Source organism: Crotalus tigris, unplaced genomic scaffold (assembly GCF_016545835.1).
Source record: "Crotalus tigris isolate CLP2741 ecotype Arizona unplaced genomic scaffold, ASM1654583v1 scf7180000018491.14276545383:2951260, whole genome shotgun sequence".
Taxonomy (NCBI): Eukaryota; Metazoa; Chordata; class Lepidosauria; order Squamata; family Viperidae; genus Crotalus; species Crotalus tigris.
In genome coordinates, this window is record NW_024097037.1 from 2,697,427 (window position 1) to 2,713,746 (window position 16,320).

Here is a 16,320-nt window from a genome sequence, read left to right on the forward strand (position 1 = left end):
AAGACTGAATGTATTTCAACATAGATGGCCACCACAAAATTATACATTGGTTCCTGGCCGGCCTGGGCCAGGGCCAAAGCGGCAGGGCCGTTCCCTCGCTGTTTCCAGGATGGCTTTGCGGGCTACATCCGACCCGCGGGCCTTGTGTTTGACATGTCTGGGCTAAAGAGTTTATTGCAACAGGTCCAAGTGCATCGTTTGGCTTTTCAAACATCATTGCTGGTGGAGAAGACAAGACAGTCTTTTGGTTTTCTTCCGGAACCCACGTTCTCTAGGAAACTCAGGCACGGCCCCCAACTGAAAAGCGTTCGAAGAAACGCGCCTCGCCTCTAAATGATCAGCGGGGAAGTAAAGTGCTTCTCCACGCCTTCTTTTTCAGGACTCCGTAATCTGTTATTCCAGGAAGTGGCTGGGGGGGGAAAGCAAATCAAATATTTATTTTGTCTCCAAAAATGAGCGGCTCACGGGGCGAATAGTTAATCAGATGTCATGAGGATTAAAAAAAAGGACGTGAGTGATTCCAGTTAGATGAGGGACCGATCTCTATATGCGAGTTAATGGTTTTCTGCTAATTTCCTCCCCCATTTTTGGCCCCAGTTGGTTCGCCCCGACAAGCTTTCCTTTCACTGGATATCAAAGTAGGACGTGGTCCTTTTCTCCGCCCTAGAGCTAGAATAAGGAAGGGGGAATAAACTGGTGGGCGAGAGCCGGCTTGCACGCAACGCTTTGTAGCTTGAGAAGCCAGCGAGGCATCCGAGGTAAGAGAAGAGGAAGCAGAGAGGTGGAGGTAGATTGGACTTGCTGAAGATTTAAAAGAAAAAGCATGAGATGAACATTCGCCCATGTGCTCAGAGGTCACTAACCCCGCTAGTAAGTTGCCTCCTCAAGGGGTGAGGCAAGCGCTGGAAGTGGGTTTTCCTCTGGTGGCAGCGGCGGCATTTACCTATGCGATGCTCTCCTCCCTAGACAACCCTGGAAACCTTTGGGTTATAACTCTCAAATCCTTGCTGGCAGGGGTGAGATCGAATACTCTCTCTATATATAGATTGTCTGAGAAGGATGGGAGCTGTTCTGCAACGCCTGTTGGGGTTGCCAGATTGGGCAGGCTCAGAAGAACAGTCTTTCTTGGGGAAGGAAATAAATTGTTTGCTATACACTAGTTGGGTGCTTGGTGCAGTCTTTCTACTGTCTTCAAATGGGGAATTTGAGACTTTGGTGTTTCTGTGGGTGGAGAACTCTTGGGGGAAGAGAGATGAAATCTTTCCCCCTGTGGGAGATTTTTTCCTATTCCTGTCAAAGAAACTTGAATTTGAAGTAGCAAAACCCATTGATATGAACAAATCTGCTCTGAACAAAATGGAGTGCCTCTGAATATTTACACAGCATCTTCCTGCTTAGCTTTAACAAGGAGACTCCAGTTCTATAAAGCTGCAGATGTGATAAAAAGAAAACTGTTTTTCAGATAGACTCTTGTCCAGGGCTTCAAAATGGGAAAGCTCTGTTTAGATTATTAATCAACCAGCAGATATTAAAAACAAATCTATAAAGAAAATGATAGAAGAAGTACACTATCCTTTTTTCTCCTGTGCATGGGATGAGAATTATTTTTATTTCCATATTTCACCTATTAACTCCATATTTCCATATCAGGGTTCAAGGATTGTGTTAAAAAGCAATGAAATGCAACATAATCCTATAAACAGCATTTAATCATGACAAAATAAAAATGACAGTATTTAAAAAAATAATAGATTAAAAAGAAGAGAAGTAACAAATGTGGTGTCGATACTGAGAAGAGCCAACCTAATCAGCTGCTATTATAGAAGTTATGATTTAAGTCAAGCCCTGCACATTCTCTATGAAGATCTAACTTCAAAGTCTATCTTTGTTTTTGTAAACCTTGGCCACTCTTGCTTTCTTATTTATTTGCTATAGAATATAGATCTCGGATGTTTTGGACAAGATAATGAAGAGAACTTGGGCATTGCTGTGATGAAAGGATGGAATTTAAATTAAATAAAACAAATCCTACAGCAATCTAAATATTCTTTTTAGAGACGAGTCCAAAAAATGAGAAAATCGGGAAAATGTAGGGGCCTTTTTCACTTTGCATGGATCATATAATTGTTTCGTCCATGTTGAGGTTGACTACTGAAGCTTACTGGAGCTTTTCCCAAGAAAATGGCTGTTCTACTAGAGTTCATTTTTATTATACGCAGAAATAGGTAGGTTTTTTAGTGAAGAAATTTATGATGGTGATATTTTACCCTCACTAATTAAACTGTGTGTTATAACAATTCTAATTTTATCCCTGTCTTTTTGCCCAGAATATTGTTTACACAGTACTGTTGATGCTTGGATTATGAATGGGTGCACATTCCTTATATTTTGATGGCATAATGGTATAGAAGCATTTATTGTCTCTCCCTGGAAGAAAAAGCAAAAATGTTGCCACTAGTATACTTTGCCAAGTGACCTTGTTAGCATTGTTTAACCATAGTGTTCTTTGAACTGTAATAAATCACATTTGTTTATCATTTATTTGATAGATCTGTATTCTACTTTTCTTCCCGGAACTTAAGATAGTGTACGTTGTGCTCCGTCTTCTGAGTTTTTCCCCACAACAACCGCTCTATAAAGTCGGAGTGAGCAAGAATGACCAGGCAAAGTCCACACACAGGCACACAGAGAGAATTTTCATAGTTTGGGAAGCATCTCAAGGGAGCAAGGGGACTTAGAACCTAAGCACCTATCATTTTCTATAATAGCCTTTCCAAATGCCTGCTTCAGATTACATCATTTGTCAGATACCACCCATGAGGGTGAGGCGTTTTTCAGCATAGATGGAGATTTGGCAGTAGATTCCCATCCTCCTGGCAATTTTTTTCGTTCTACCAACAAAGCAATATTGTATTGATTATAGCAAGAACATTACATCTTAACTTAGCCAAAGAATTGGCTGAACTTGCTGTTTTGTTCAGGTGTAACTACTTACTTGTTATAATCTCTGAGTGTTCTTTTCTCTTGTGAGGAGGATCCTAATTTGTTGTGTTGTCTTCTTTCACCTCAGTGCCAGCAGAAATCTCAAGTGAGATCCAAACCCAAACAGGCTGTGAGTGCCATGTCTCAGCAGCTGCTCTACCGGGCATTGGTGACTGCTAAATGGGTGTCAGAAATTATCAAGTCTCCTCAAACTGGATCATCTGTGAAGCTCTTGGATGCCTCTTGGTATCTCCCCAAAATGAAACGTAATCCCCAGAGAGAGTTTGAAGATCGCCATATTCCAGGAGCCGCTTTCTTCGACATTGATCATTGTAGTGACCGCACATCACCTTATGATCATATGCTTCCTAGTGCAACAGATTTTGCAGAGTATGTGGGCAAACTAGGAGTGAGCAGTGATTGTCATGTTGTTGTGTATGACGCAAGTGACCAGGGCTTGTTCTCAGCTCCCCGAGTCTGGTGGATGTTCCGAGTTTTTGGCCATGAAGCGGTTTCCCTTCTAAATGGTGGGCTGAAGAACTGGATGAAAGAGGGGTATCCAATCAGCTCTGGAAAGAGTCATCCTGCTTCTGCTGAATTTCATGCTTCTCTGGATAAATCAATGGTGAAGACCTATGAGCAGGTGAAGGAGAACATTGAGTCACGCCAGTTCCAGGTAGTGGATGCACGGTCTGCTGGAAGGTACACTGGGACGGAACCAGAACCCCGACAAGGTAATGGTTTCTTTACGTTTGTAGGATAGATGTGGTGGAATGTAGTCTGGATTCCCAGGAGCTACATTACAGAGGAGGAAGAGACAGTGAAGTTTAGATAGTTCGGATAGTTTGAAGAGGTAAAGGAAAAGACTCAAGACAATTCCTCCCTAGAATTTCTCAGAGTATATCTTTATTGGAGCAAGTAGTTTGCTTTAGTTTGGCAAGATTTCTGTCTGTGTTTGAGGAATAATAATGGAGATTGCTTTGGAGTAATTCAGTGTGTCTTTTAGGTTTTGGAGCCTGACAGTAGAGTTGTTGGGCTGCTTTAGCTCTGAGATTAAAACCTCTGATTTCAAAACTTTATGTTAAAAAAGGGAAGTTGCAAATTGTCAGCACTTCAAGATAGAACAGATTAGGAAACCAATGACATGTAGGTTAATACTACTTTTACTGTCAAGCTATAGTAACAGAATGTTGCAAGTCTGATTATGCTTCCCCCCCTCCCCTTATCCATGTGTGAACCAGGGAGGGGCTTGTCTGAGATATTCACTCATTTCAGTTCTTGCCCTGATTTGGGAGGGGGGGGGGTTTCATCTGACTGTTAACTTGGTAGCGGCTCTTCCTGCGTAAGGAAGGCCATTACCTCAAGGCCATTACCTCATCACAAGTCAAGAAACAAGAGGAGATGCCTATATATCAGTAGTTCCTCCTAGTAAGGATGTTGTTGAAAGGAGAGGGTGGGGCATTATTTATTTATTTACGCAGTATATCAAATGGCAGTAATTTATATATTACTATATATAATAAAATATGTAAGGAATTAACAGATTAGGCAGAGGATCGGCTGTCATTATTCCTAATATCATACTAATTGCATTTGATTTTCATCTTTGCTGCATCTTTCACTCTTTGTAAAAGAAAGATGAAGTACAAGATGATAGGACTGCCAAAAATTGTCAAAAGCCTTCCCAAATTGAAGGAGGTACAGCATGGCTCCTGATTTTTACAACTTTATTAAGTGTCCTTCCGCAATTGGGGAAGATCTAGATTCTAGATCAGTGGTTCTCAACCTGTGGGTCGGGACCCCATTTGGGGTCGAACAACCATTTCACGGGGGTCGCCAAACAACGCAGTCCACCATTTTTTTCCCCCTTTTCCTTAGCTGTGCTACTCCCTTTTATTCTATTGGCTTTTGAAAGCCAATAGAATAGACTCTCTTGAATAGAGTCTAATTCTATTGGCTTTCAAAAGCCAACAGGAATTGTCCAGGCTGTCTCTGCCCTGTTGAGCCTGCCAAAAGTCCCATTCTGCAAACGGTGCTGCACCAGTTGAGTAGTCCTCAACTTACGACTGGTTGAGTAGTCCTCGACTTATGACCGGTTGGGGGGTCTCAGCATTAAAAAGGTTGAGAACCATTGTTCTAGATCAAATGAAGTTTTTTTTCCTTCTGTATACTAGAGAACTAGAAACAGTCATTCCCCATGTTCTCCAGCAGATGGGTGATATCAGTTAACCTCATCTTACATTCTGGCTTACTGGGGCAAATGGGCAGGGGGGAATTCATCCTTTACCATTAGTATAAACCAATATTTTTCAAATGGACAAGTTTCAGATATGTGGACTTGAACTCCCAGAATTTCCCAGCCATCGTGCCTACTTAGAAACTTAGTGCTATATACAGGATTTCAAGGTTCACTATATACAGAATGTGTGTGTGTGTGCACATTATTTCTAAATTGTGCTCCTCATTTTGCAATTTTGTTCAATGAACTTTAATAGTATTTTGTTTTTTCAAACTTTCTCCAGGAATCGAACCTGGTCACATCCCTGGCTCTGTGAACATTCCTTTCACAGAATTCCTCACTGAGGCAGGCTTGGAAAAAAGCCCAGAAACTATCCAAAGCTTGTTTCAGGAGAAGAAAGTAGACCTCTCCAAACCTCTTGTGGCCACTTGTGGATCAGGAGTCACCGCTTGCCATGTGGCATTAGGAGCATATCTGTGTGGGAAGCCAGATGTGGCCATTTATGATGGGGCTTGGGTGGAATGGTTCATGCGCGCACAGCCCGAAGACATCATTTCAGAGACGATGGGAAAGAGCCTCTGAAGCATAGCCTTCTGCTGAGACAGAAACATTAGAGAAGGGGATGGCTTTCAAAAATTCTATCTCAAGATATTCTGCCTATTGAATGAAGTGTTTTGATAATGAATTGGGGGATTTGCCATTCTTTTGCTTGTCTCCATTGCCATGTATAGATACTGCCCATTTTTCATAGCAAAGAAAACACTAATTATGGGAAGATCAAATTAAGAGTTCCAGGTAGAACACTAAAACTCTGGAGATTTGCAACCACAAAAATAACTTTGCTTTTTAAGGGGATTAATTTTGCAATGTAACTATGGCAAATTATGTCATTCTTCTGGCTATTTAGTATTAATTGTTTCTCCACCAGATCCTGTAATTTGGTTTCTTTTCATTTTGTATGGAAATGCCATAGTACAAACATTTCTTTTAAATCAAAAGCATCTTCCTGTCCTTAAAGATTCATTGCTTTATTTTGTGTTCTCAGCCTGAAGTGGGTCAGATTCTGAAAACTTGTGTCCAATGCAGTTTGTGTGGTGAACTGCATCTTGAATTCAGCTGGTTCTAGACTATATCAGATAGAAAATGTATGTTAAGCTACCTAGTTCCTTTAGCCATTCTTCATAGGATTTAGCCACTAGATTCCTTATCATCTTTGATATTTTCTGTTGTTGGCCATTTTTCCTCTCACCTCACCCCATAAAAGCTTTAAGCCAGCAGGAATCAGTATCTTAAGGAATATGATGACATATCCTGACATACCCCATCACAAATCAGATTTCTTAACACCTTTCTCTTTTTTCCAAATCTCCACTCTCTAACAAAAGCACCATCTCACTGCAATCCAACAGCTCCATTAGGTCTTAGTCAGGCATTAGTCCGGTGAAATCCTAAACCAACTTACCCAATAACCTCACAACAGAAATACTGATCTATCAATACTAACTACTAACTCCAAGCTTTTATTCAGATAGGTCACCTGATAATGAACAAATGTAAGTAAATTGGAAAGATAAACTGTATGATGAGGCATTTGCTACGAAGGAAAACTGCAAGTGATCACATATACTGTAATGGGCTCTGAGAATTGCCTTAATACATACTGTAGGAGAAAGACTTCACTCCAGACAATCTGAAAGAGAAATATGAGTCCAAAGCTGGAACCAGCACTGGAGAAAGTATATCAGAATAGACACCCCCACCCCCAAGTCTCTGGAATTAAAGGCAGGAGAGGAGGACTTTCAGACTTGCAAGATTCTATTACTTTAACTTTACAATAGGGGTTTTGGTTGTCTGGTCTGCACTTGAAAAGCTGACATATTCTTAGTTAAGCTCCATGCTTTCCAAAGAAGAAATTAAAGCAGTGGTTTACAGTACAAACCCAGGGAATTGATTTTTTTTTTAAAGAAAGATACTATATGTGTAGGTCATCCCTGAACTGCAGAATTTACTATTTTCCACTTTACTCAAATGGGGCTTAGGAAATTATGACATTCTTGTTTTAGAAATGACTAAATACAGATATCTCTAGAACAGTGGTTCTCAACCTTTTTAATGCCGCGACCCCCAACCGGTCGTAAGTCGAGGACTACTCAACTGGTTGTAAGTCGAGGACTACTCAACTGGTGCAGCACTGTTTGCAGAATGGGACTTTTGGCGGGCTCAGCAGGGCAGAGACAGCCTGGACAATTCCTATTGGCTCTTGAAAGCCAATAGAATTAGACTCTATTCAAGAGAGTCTATTCTATTGGCTTTCAAAAGCCAATAGAATAAAAGGGAGTAGCACAGCTAAGGAAAAGGGGAAAAAAATGGCAGACTGCATTGTTTGGCGACCCCCGTGAAATGGTTGTTCGACCCCAAATGGGGTCCCGACCCACAGGTTGAGAACCACTGCTCTAGAAAGAAAAGAGATACTGAATATTACAGCATTCTTGGCAAAACAGAATAGTGATGTAATTATGCTATAAATAACATTTAGTTCTGGATAAGTTTGTCCAGTGGACTATCAAAGATTATTAAAGAATCAATCCACCAGTTCCCTAAGTGGCACTCAAGGAGCCTTAAGATTAATTTAAACATTTGGAATATCCTCCAATTCCCAGATCTAGTAAGAATTCACTCAGTTTGTAGGATGGTTCAGTGAAAATGTAAAATCGTATAAGTTCTCAGCCATTAAAATGTGTTTAAAAAGCATTTTCAACCTTGGCAACTTTAAGATGGGTGGACTTCATTCAAGCATGCTGGCTGGGAAAATCTGGGAGTTGAAATCCACTCGCCTTAAAAGTTGCTAAAGTCGAGCAACCCTGCTTTAAATTGTTTTTTACTTTCTGCTAAAAAAGATTGTTGGATTGTCATCAAAAGGATATTCTGCAAAGAACGCTTCCTGAAGTACCACAACTTAAATACATAGCAAAACAACCCGCATCCTTGATTTTTGTGTCCCGCTTAAGTCTGAAATGCGCGCTAGCTTGAAACAAACTACAAGCACCAGAATCCTCCAGTGCTCAACACCTGCAAGCCGCGTCCCGCCTATTTGTGAAAGTAGGAGGGACGCGCCGAGAGAAAGAGATGAGAATGGAACGAGGGGAGGACGCGCCAGCTGCACAGAAGGCTACTTCGTACGCGTGGGCTTCCTCGCAACAGCCACTTCCCCCCAGCAGCCGAGGCAAATGGGTTCGGCTGAATGTCGGGGGCACCGTTTTCTTAACCACCAAGCAGACCTTATGCCGCGAGCAGAAATCCTTCCTCTGCCGCCTGTGCCAGGGAGAAGAGCTGCAATCAGATCGGGTAAGCGCCGGCTCTTCACCGACCCTCGAAGGAGCACTGTTGTTTTGCGAACACGGGAGCATTTTCACTTCGCTTAAATCGCAGGGCGTGGAGAGCGCCAGCAATGAGGGGGTTCCCTTTGTTTCGAAAGATCAGAGCCCACTTAGAAATAATATTGCTAAGGGGTCGAACTTTCCCCTCGATTCAGGCATTTTTCGGGTCTTGCCCATAAACAGGAGTCTTTCTTTCTTTCTTTTTTTTTTTGCAAAGTCACACATGTTTACTTCGTGAACGCAAAGTTGGTCAGGAAGCTCGATTCTCTTTCTCTCCCTCCCCTCCCCCGTTTTTCCTCAGGGGTTTTTGGAGCTTTATATAGGAACGAAAGTTTCCCCGGGTACGCTTCAACTACAGTGTTTAAAAAGGCAAGTCGTATAGAAGCATCTGTTTTCTGGAGGGGCGTCTGCCTGAGCAGCGAAAACTGTTAAGCAATGAAACGGTTTTTAAATGCCTACAGGCCAATCGCTCTGCTTTGTTGAAAAATGCGGACGCGGAGAAACTCCAGCTTCTGCTTTGCACGCGAGTGAACTGATTAAATTGCTCAACGGAGATAATGTTGTTTATTGCCTCTTATCTCAGAAGCGCGCCGATTCCCGCTAAAAGCACCGACAAAGAATTACGAAAACTCCACTTGTCCACCCAAGGGACTGGTTCGCCTCAAAGAAATCTTGCCTAGAACTCAAAATAATAACAAATTTAGGGGCATTTCTTCCTCTTCCTCACCGTAACACCCCTTGTATTAATCTGGGTCCTTTGTCAGTGATTCCAAGAGTTTATATCTTGACACTCGATGCAGCTTTTCTAAGGCTAATGTAGTCGTGGGCAGCCGTTCAAAAACTTCATCCGCAGGATGTTTTTGTTTTGTTTTTGTTTTAAGTGGAGTAAAGCATACAGCTTAGTCAGAGCAAGGGCGGTTGACTTCAGTATTATTCTCCAAGGATACGCATAAAGAATACAGTCTTGAAATAAACGTTATGATAGGATCAAAAAGTTGCTGACTTTGGACAACATGTTAGGCTAAAAAGTGTTTTGTAGTTGGATGGCTGTATTTACACACAACTAAGTTAGGCTAAGATGTGCTTTAGCATATTGAAGGAATCCAGCCATTGTAGTATCTTGTGAACCAGATTATTAACTATAAAGCCATAATAAGGATAGTTCATATAGATGCAGCATGTTATGAGAACTCAGCAGATACCTTTTATTAACCCTGATTTACACTTCCAACTCACTGAGTGAATCAAGTAGTGTATTATAACTGAACAGAATTTATATAAAATTTAGTTTGTTGGGTGAAGTCAGCCAATTTTATTAATTCAGATCACATTTTAATCTGTTTTGTGAATATTGTATAGTCTTTGTGACTGCATTATTTCAAATTGGCCAATATTATTTGGAGGAGGTACACAGTTGTGCCTGCGCATGCATGCACAAACACCCTGCCAAATCCTTCTCTTCCTATTTTTCTTGGCAGTTTTGCTTTTCTTCCCTCTGATCCTGCAGATACATGCAATTGATTCTGATTTTCTTTGTTTTGCAAACTTAGCCATTGTGTTATGTAAATAATAGTTATGGCATAACGCAAGGCATGAATGAAATTCAGTATAGTGATATAATGCATTCATCATTTAACTAAGAAATATTTAAACATCTTACAGTTTAAATATATTTATTAACTGTTTGCCCTGAATCTCCTGCTATTCAACTACATTTAATGACTTAGGGTTCCCATAAATAAGACAGACACAAAAACCTCTTTTGCTGAATGTGCATAGTTTTATACAGACTTCCTTTTTTTGTCCATTATTCCCATAAAAAAAACCCCACCTCTGAAAGATGCTTTCTCTTTGGAGAATTGTTCCAGATTGATTTTTTTAAAAGCAGTTTTGAGATACAACAATTTTTGAGACATAGCAGTCATAGGTGAACAGTGTATCTGTGTAACAAATTTAATATTGGCATTACAATTTGTTTTATTTTTTTTTTCTAATAGATATTATGCTGGGATGTGTTTCTTGTGGGTTAAGGCACCAGACTAGAAATTAGGAGACCTTAGGCATGAAAACTGATTGTGAGTTTTCTGGCCTTAAACATGAAAGAAAGCTGGCTGGGTGACCTTGGGCCAGTCACACACACTCAGCCAACTAACCTCACCAGGGGGTGGTTGTGGAGAAAATAGGAGCAGGAAGGAGAATTGTAGGTGTTCTTCACCTTGAGTTATTTATGAAAAATGATAAAGGCAAGATATAAATAATAAATACCTTCACAAATTGTAGTGTTATCAAGGTCTGTTTCTGAACAGTCATTGACTGACAGTATGTATGAATCTCTATTTATCTCTCTCTCTCTCTCTCTCTCTCTCTGTGTGTGTGTGTATAAAATATTTCAAAAAGTTTTGCCCTGTTTTGAATCATTTTATATATAAGCTTGTCAACTCCCTTCAACCTTTTTGGGAAGAATCCTTGAACTCATTTTCTTCTCTTAGTAATGAGGGGTCAGCAAAACTGGTTACGGTACTGCTGATTTCTAAATGATTCTCACTGGTTTAACTTCAAAGCTTACATAAGAAGCACATGTCCCAACTGGTATTTATACCCCTTTATTGTGAAAGGTAGCCGCTAATTCTTTCTGTCTACTCTGTTTTTAAGCAGTTAATGATCCATAATAATGTTTAATTTGTTATCCCTGAAAACTATATTTATTCAGAGGTTTGAGTAAGGAATTATATTAAAAAATCTTTTGAAAATCTAAGTAAACAAAGAACTCAGAAAAGTTAATAAAACATGGCTTGTTTTGTTCTTTGCTTTTGGTTTAGGATGAGACAGGCGCATATCTCATAGATCGAGACCCAACTTATTTTGGACCTATTCTTAATTTTCTCCGGCATGGGAAACTGGTACTGGATAAAGATATGGCTGAGGAAGGTAAGTCTATAGATCTTATGTTCCAGAACCCAGCTATATAAATGCCAGTACAGGTAATCCTTGATTTAGAAGCATCCATTTGCTGACTATTCAACGTTACAACAGTACCGAATAGTACCGAAAAAAGTGAATTACGATTGTTTTCCACCTGTATGACCATTGCAGCATCTGCAAGGGTACGCGATAAAAATTTTGGTGCTTGGCAACTGGCATGTACTTATGACATTGCCTTATCTTGGGGTCATGTGATCATCATTGGTAATCTTCCCAGCCGGTTTCTGACAAGCAAAGTCAATGGGAGAAGCCAGATTCACTTAACAACCACATGATCCACTTAACAGCTGCAGTGATTCGCTTAATTATGGCAAAAAAGTCATAAAGTGGGGCAAAACTCAACAACTATCTCACTTAGCAATGAAATTTTGGGCTCAATTATGGTCATAAGTTGAGGACTAGCTGAATTGTTTATGGTGGGGAATGAACATAATTGATTGCTAAGGGCAATATTTATTGAAGTGCCTCTGCAGTTCACTTAAGAATACTCTTGTCTCTGTTGTCTAAAATCACATTTCATGACAGTAATATAGTAGTAGGATCTTAAGAACATGTTAAATATTTTCTGGCAATATGATCTTTTTCATGAGATGGAACATTTCACATATTTTCTCAGGGAAATGATCCCTATGTTCTATAACAAGAACATGGAATGATGCCTTATATCAAATCAGACTATTCATCTGACATGTATAAATATTTATACAGTAATACCAGCTTCTTTTTTTGACCAAAGGCCCATTCTTTCCACTATTGTTTCTTTTCTTGAAAATGGGTAAAATGGTTTTCTAAATTATTGAACATGAAAAACACAAACTGTAACATAAATCTTAAAGATAGATTTAGCATAGTTAAAAGACAAACATCCCCTAAGCCGGGGGTCCCCAACTCCTGGCCCATGGCCCATTTGGAACTGGCCCGCGCAAGCAGGGGTGAGCACTTGTGCGTGTGCGGCTCCACTTGTGCAAATGGCAGGCAGTTGTGCTTGTGTGTGAAGCTCCATTCGCACAAGTGGAGATGTGTACCCTCACGCACATGTGCCTGCCACTCACACAGAACCATCCCCTCTCCTCCCATACTCCAGGTCATCAAGCCAGAAGGGTTGGGGACCACTGCCCTAAACTGTCCCTAATTTACATGAAAAATTCTCCAATATTTGTTTTGCTCACATCTGAGATACAGCCAGTGGTGGGATTCAGCTAGTTCGCACCACTTCGGCAGAACCGATAGCTAATTTTTTGTTGTCCAGGGCCAGAATGGATTTCTGGAAGCAGCATTCACAGAGAGAACTGGTTGTTCACATATTTGAATCCCACCACTGGATACAGCCCTATATACTTTCAACCCTATCTCTGCCTTTATGGTCCACAGCCACCCTACATAAAATAGGGTCTAGCTCCAGTTGCTAAGAATTTCTTAACTCTGGTTTATGATGACTGACAGCAAAGAGTCTCTGGGGTTCAGGTTCTGTCGTAGCCTTGATGGAGAGGCCAGATGTTAACCCAGGACGTATGGATGAAAAACAAAGATTTTACTCCTGAGTAAATTACTCCTTTATTTCTTAATCTGTTCTTTCTGTTGTCCTTTTTCTAATATATAGAGATATGCTTATTCAAATTAGCATTTATATTGGTTTTGCAGTTTTAATTATGTACCTTTTTCTTCCTATACAGTAGCTGTTTTTGTTTTATTTATGCATAATTGTTTTATCTTTATTTTTATAATATAAATAAGGCCATTTTGGTGAAGAAATCTGGATAACAAAAATTAAAAAATAGGTACTGCTTAGTTATTTCACCTATCTAATGACTTATAACTTGGTATCTCTTTGCTGGGCTGTACTTTTCAAATAGCTGTGTTAAGATATAGATATCTGCAGAACATTTTCTCCAGAGAAAACTTTAATTTTTGGCATACTGCTTGAACTAGCAAACTGCCTTAGTTTAGCACTAATACCTGCACTAGTGCAGAAGGCTTAGCTTATGTTCAAGAGGAAAGAAAAATGGCAGATTTATTGAATGATTCCTATAGACGCAAACTTGTCTCATCATAATAATTAGCAATCTCTACAATCAATTTCAACAACTGAGCCCAAACTTTTTGTTGCTAAGTAATGCTAAGTTGCCCCATTTTTCAACCTTATTGCAGTGATTCACTGCAATTGTTAGTAACATGGTTGTTAAGTGAGTCTGACTTCCCCATTAAGTTTGCTTGTCAAAGGTCACAAAAGTTAATCACATGATCCCAAGACACTGCAACTGTCACAAACACATGCCAGTTTGAATTTTGATCACAGGACCAAGTGGATGCTGCAAAAGTCATAAGTGTGAAAAACTGTCATAAACTGTCATAAGTCTTTTTTTTTCAATGCTGATGTAATTTCAAACAATCACTAAATTAATGGTTGTAAATTGGGGACTACTTGTACTACATTTTCCTTAAAAAAGTTAAATCAGTAGAACATACAAGCATGCTACCCTAAATGTACAGTTATCATCTGGGTTTGACACTTTTTTGTTGCTAAGATCCAGTTTGGTGTAAGGATTAAGGCACCAGGCTAGAAATCAGGTGACTGTGAGTTTAGGCATGAAGCAGTTGGCTGACCTTGGCTAAGCTGTTTACTTTCAGACTGAGGAAGAGGGAACTAGCATGTCACAAAATGCTGCAGGGGGTAGTTGCTAGGAGACAATACTGACTTGAAGTTACATTTTTGCCTCCCATCACTGCTGTGCCATGTCAACCAACAGACTAGCTGCCTTCTTACCTTCAGCCTCACCTCTTTGTTGCTTGCACCCAGGGTGGATGCCCTTCCCTCCCCCCCCCCCCTTTGCTACACTACTGGACATTAAGCTAGCAGCTGAACTGGGGAGAGGAAAGGAGAGGCAGGCCAGGCTAGTTTCTTACAAAATAAATGGGTGGAATAATACTTGCATACTTTCTCTTAATCTGGGCCAGAGATTGAGATCTTTTTATAATGACGTTAGCAATTGCTACTACCCCACTTGGGGATGCCCACATGGATATTGTCCTCACCCACCACAACCATGCTGAGTGGGGTAGGGACTAAACTTGAAAATAATATTAAAGAGCAATTGTATTTATTTACTACTATACTGTGCTCCTTGCTTTGCTTTGGCTCTACTGTCTATTTTTAATTGCCTGCATTCCCTTAGTGCACTTCTGCGTTGGAAAAATAAGAAACAAGTGCATCACAAAGGTGATGGTTTGTACCCTTGTAAATACACTGATGCTATGTATTGTAAATATTTAGTTTTCAACTACGTAAGAAGCAGTATTTTCCCTTCCAAAAAGTTACCGTTCTGTTGAATGCTATTTATTACTCTGTATTCAAAAATCCTAACAATTAGCTGCCAATGACATATTTTGGTGGCATTCTTGCTTTGGATAACCGTCAGCTAAATAAACACTAGAACAAGCCATCCAAATAGATATAAGCTATAATTTCCAGTGGTCAAGGAAGAGTATAAATGCCTAAGTAGCAGTAAGAGATAGAAGACAGTGGGAAGGAAGTACTGTAGGAAATCTGCTGTTGAAAGCTCCATCTTATGTTGTTTTTATGTTTTTATTTTGCTTTTCGTATTTCATTCTCTTGTGTATTTTCTAATTTTTAGCATCAGCTTGAAGAATGTAAAATGATTATATGCTTATAATTTTAAAAAAAAGAAGCTGATGAACTAATTCATAGCATTATGCCATTTCAGTTTCTCTGTTCTGACAGTTTCCTTGTGGGAGTAGTTGCAATGGTGAGAGCAGTTGTCTGAATTATTCAAAGCACAATTTTCTTATAGCACAAAAAAAGAATAAGAATAGGGAGAAGAACTTACTGAGTTCAGATAACAATACATGAGATTAAAGATGCACTGTGTGTTATAAGAATTCAGTTACTTATTATGGAAACTCATGTCCGGTTTATTTGGGGACATGTTATGTGCAAACAAAAATCATGTCTCAGTAATCTAAGTTTAGGATTTAGCATGTTACAAGAAGCCAACTGATCAGTCTTGAATAATCTGAAATTACAATATTTTATTCTGTTTCTATTTTGGTTCTGGTTTTGGATACTACTCTAGTTTACATGGGAGGGGAAGGAAAAGAAAAGAACAACAACATCATTGTAATGATGGCAGTAATTCTCTGTGGTGATTGAAAAAGAAACTGCTTCCTCATTTCCCTCCCCACAACTTTCAGACTCAGAGTGGCTGTATCTTTTGCTTTGTTTATTAATATATTCACCTAGTTTGCTGAGGAAAGAAAGAGACATACTGTGAGGACCAGGTATCAGGTCCAAATAGATTACTTTGGCGAATAACAAATGCTAATTCCTAAGTGTAACTCTAGTTCCTCAGTGGGTTCATTGAATGCCTAGATTCCCCCATGCCTGCTGCTGAAATGCATCATGTGTGTCTCTAGGGAAAGAGACGTGGGGATGCAAATGATGACAGATGAACAAAATGGAAGACAACATTTTATTTGCTTATGTAGCAGTAATTTCATGCCAGTTTCCCTTAGGCTAGTATTTCTCAACCTCAAAAACTTTAAAATATACTTCCAGAATTCTCCAGCCATCAGTTGCAACCTGGTCTCTGATATTTTGGGCTAGAAATCCCTAATTCCTTAATATTGCTCCTCTGACTGATAATTCTGGTTAGTGGATATTGATATCCTCTGTGATAAAAATAACAAGAGCAGAATAGATCCAATAAGTCTTAAATTGGCCAT

General features: G+C 39.7%; 2 protein-coding genes across 4 annotated transcripts in view; both read left to right on the forward strand.

Moving 5' to 3' along the window:
* The first annotated feature begins 638 nt into the window (after positions 1 to 638).
* Positions 639 to 6,238, forward strand: MPST (mercaptopyruvate sulfurtransferase). 2 transcript variants are annotated; one of them, XM_039353115.1, is made up of 3 exons: positions 639 to 758; positions 3,071 to 3,716; positions 5,505 to 6,238. In XM_039353115.1, exons 2-3 carry the CDS (start codon positions 3,122 to 3,124, stop codon positions 5,801 to 5,803), a joined length of 894 nt encoding a protein of 297 aa, XP_039209049.1. In that variant the 5' UTR covers positions 639 to 758; positions 3,071 to 3,121; the 3' UTR covers positions 5,804 to 6,238. The 2 variants fall into 2 exon arrangements, with proteins under 2 accessions (XP_039209049.1, XP_039209048.1); XM_039353114.1 differs by having other exon boundaries at positions 727 to 870.
* Positions 6,239 to 7,628: 1,390 nt separating this feature from the next.
* KCTD17 (potassium channel tetramerization domain containing 17) overlaps positions 7,629 to 16,320 on the forward strand; it is a 36,356-nt gene continuing 27,664 nt past the window's right edge. The window contains exons 1-2 of one of the 2 annotated variants that reach the window (XM_039353116.1): positions 7,629 to 8,566; positions 11,418 to 11,526. In XM_039353116.1, coding sequence (XP_039209050.1) covers positions 8,348 to 8,566; positions 11,418 to 11,526 — 328 coding nt within the window. In that variant the 5' untranslated portion in view covers positions 7,629 to 8,347. The remainder of the gene's footprint in view (positions 8,567 to 11,417; positions 11,527 to 16,320) is intronic. The other variant, XM_039353118.1, reaches the window with a different exon arrangement.

What these genes read in the sequence shown, in the direction of transcription:
- MPST (XM_039353114.1), top strand. Translation starts at nt 829, where the DNA reads ATGAACATTCGCCCATGTGCTCAGAGGTCACTAACCCCGCTA. An exon ending in AGAGGTCACTAACCCCGCTA is followed by an intron (nt 871 to 3,070) that starts GTAAGTTGCCTC and finishes CTTTCACCTCAG; the next exon opens with TGCCAGCAGAAATCTCAAGT. An exon ending in GGAACCAGAACCCCGACAAG is followed by an intron (nt 3,717 to 5,504) that starts GTAATGGTTTCT and finishes AACTTTCTCCAG; the next exon opens with GAATCGAACCTGGTCACATC.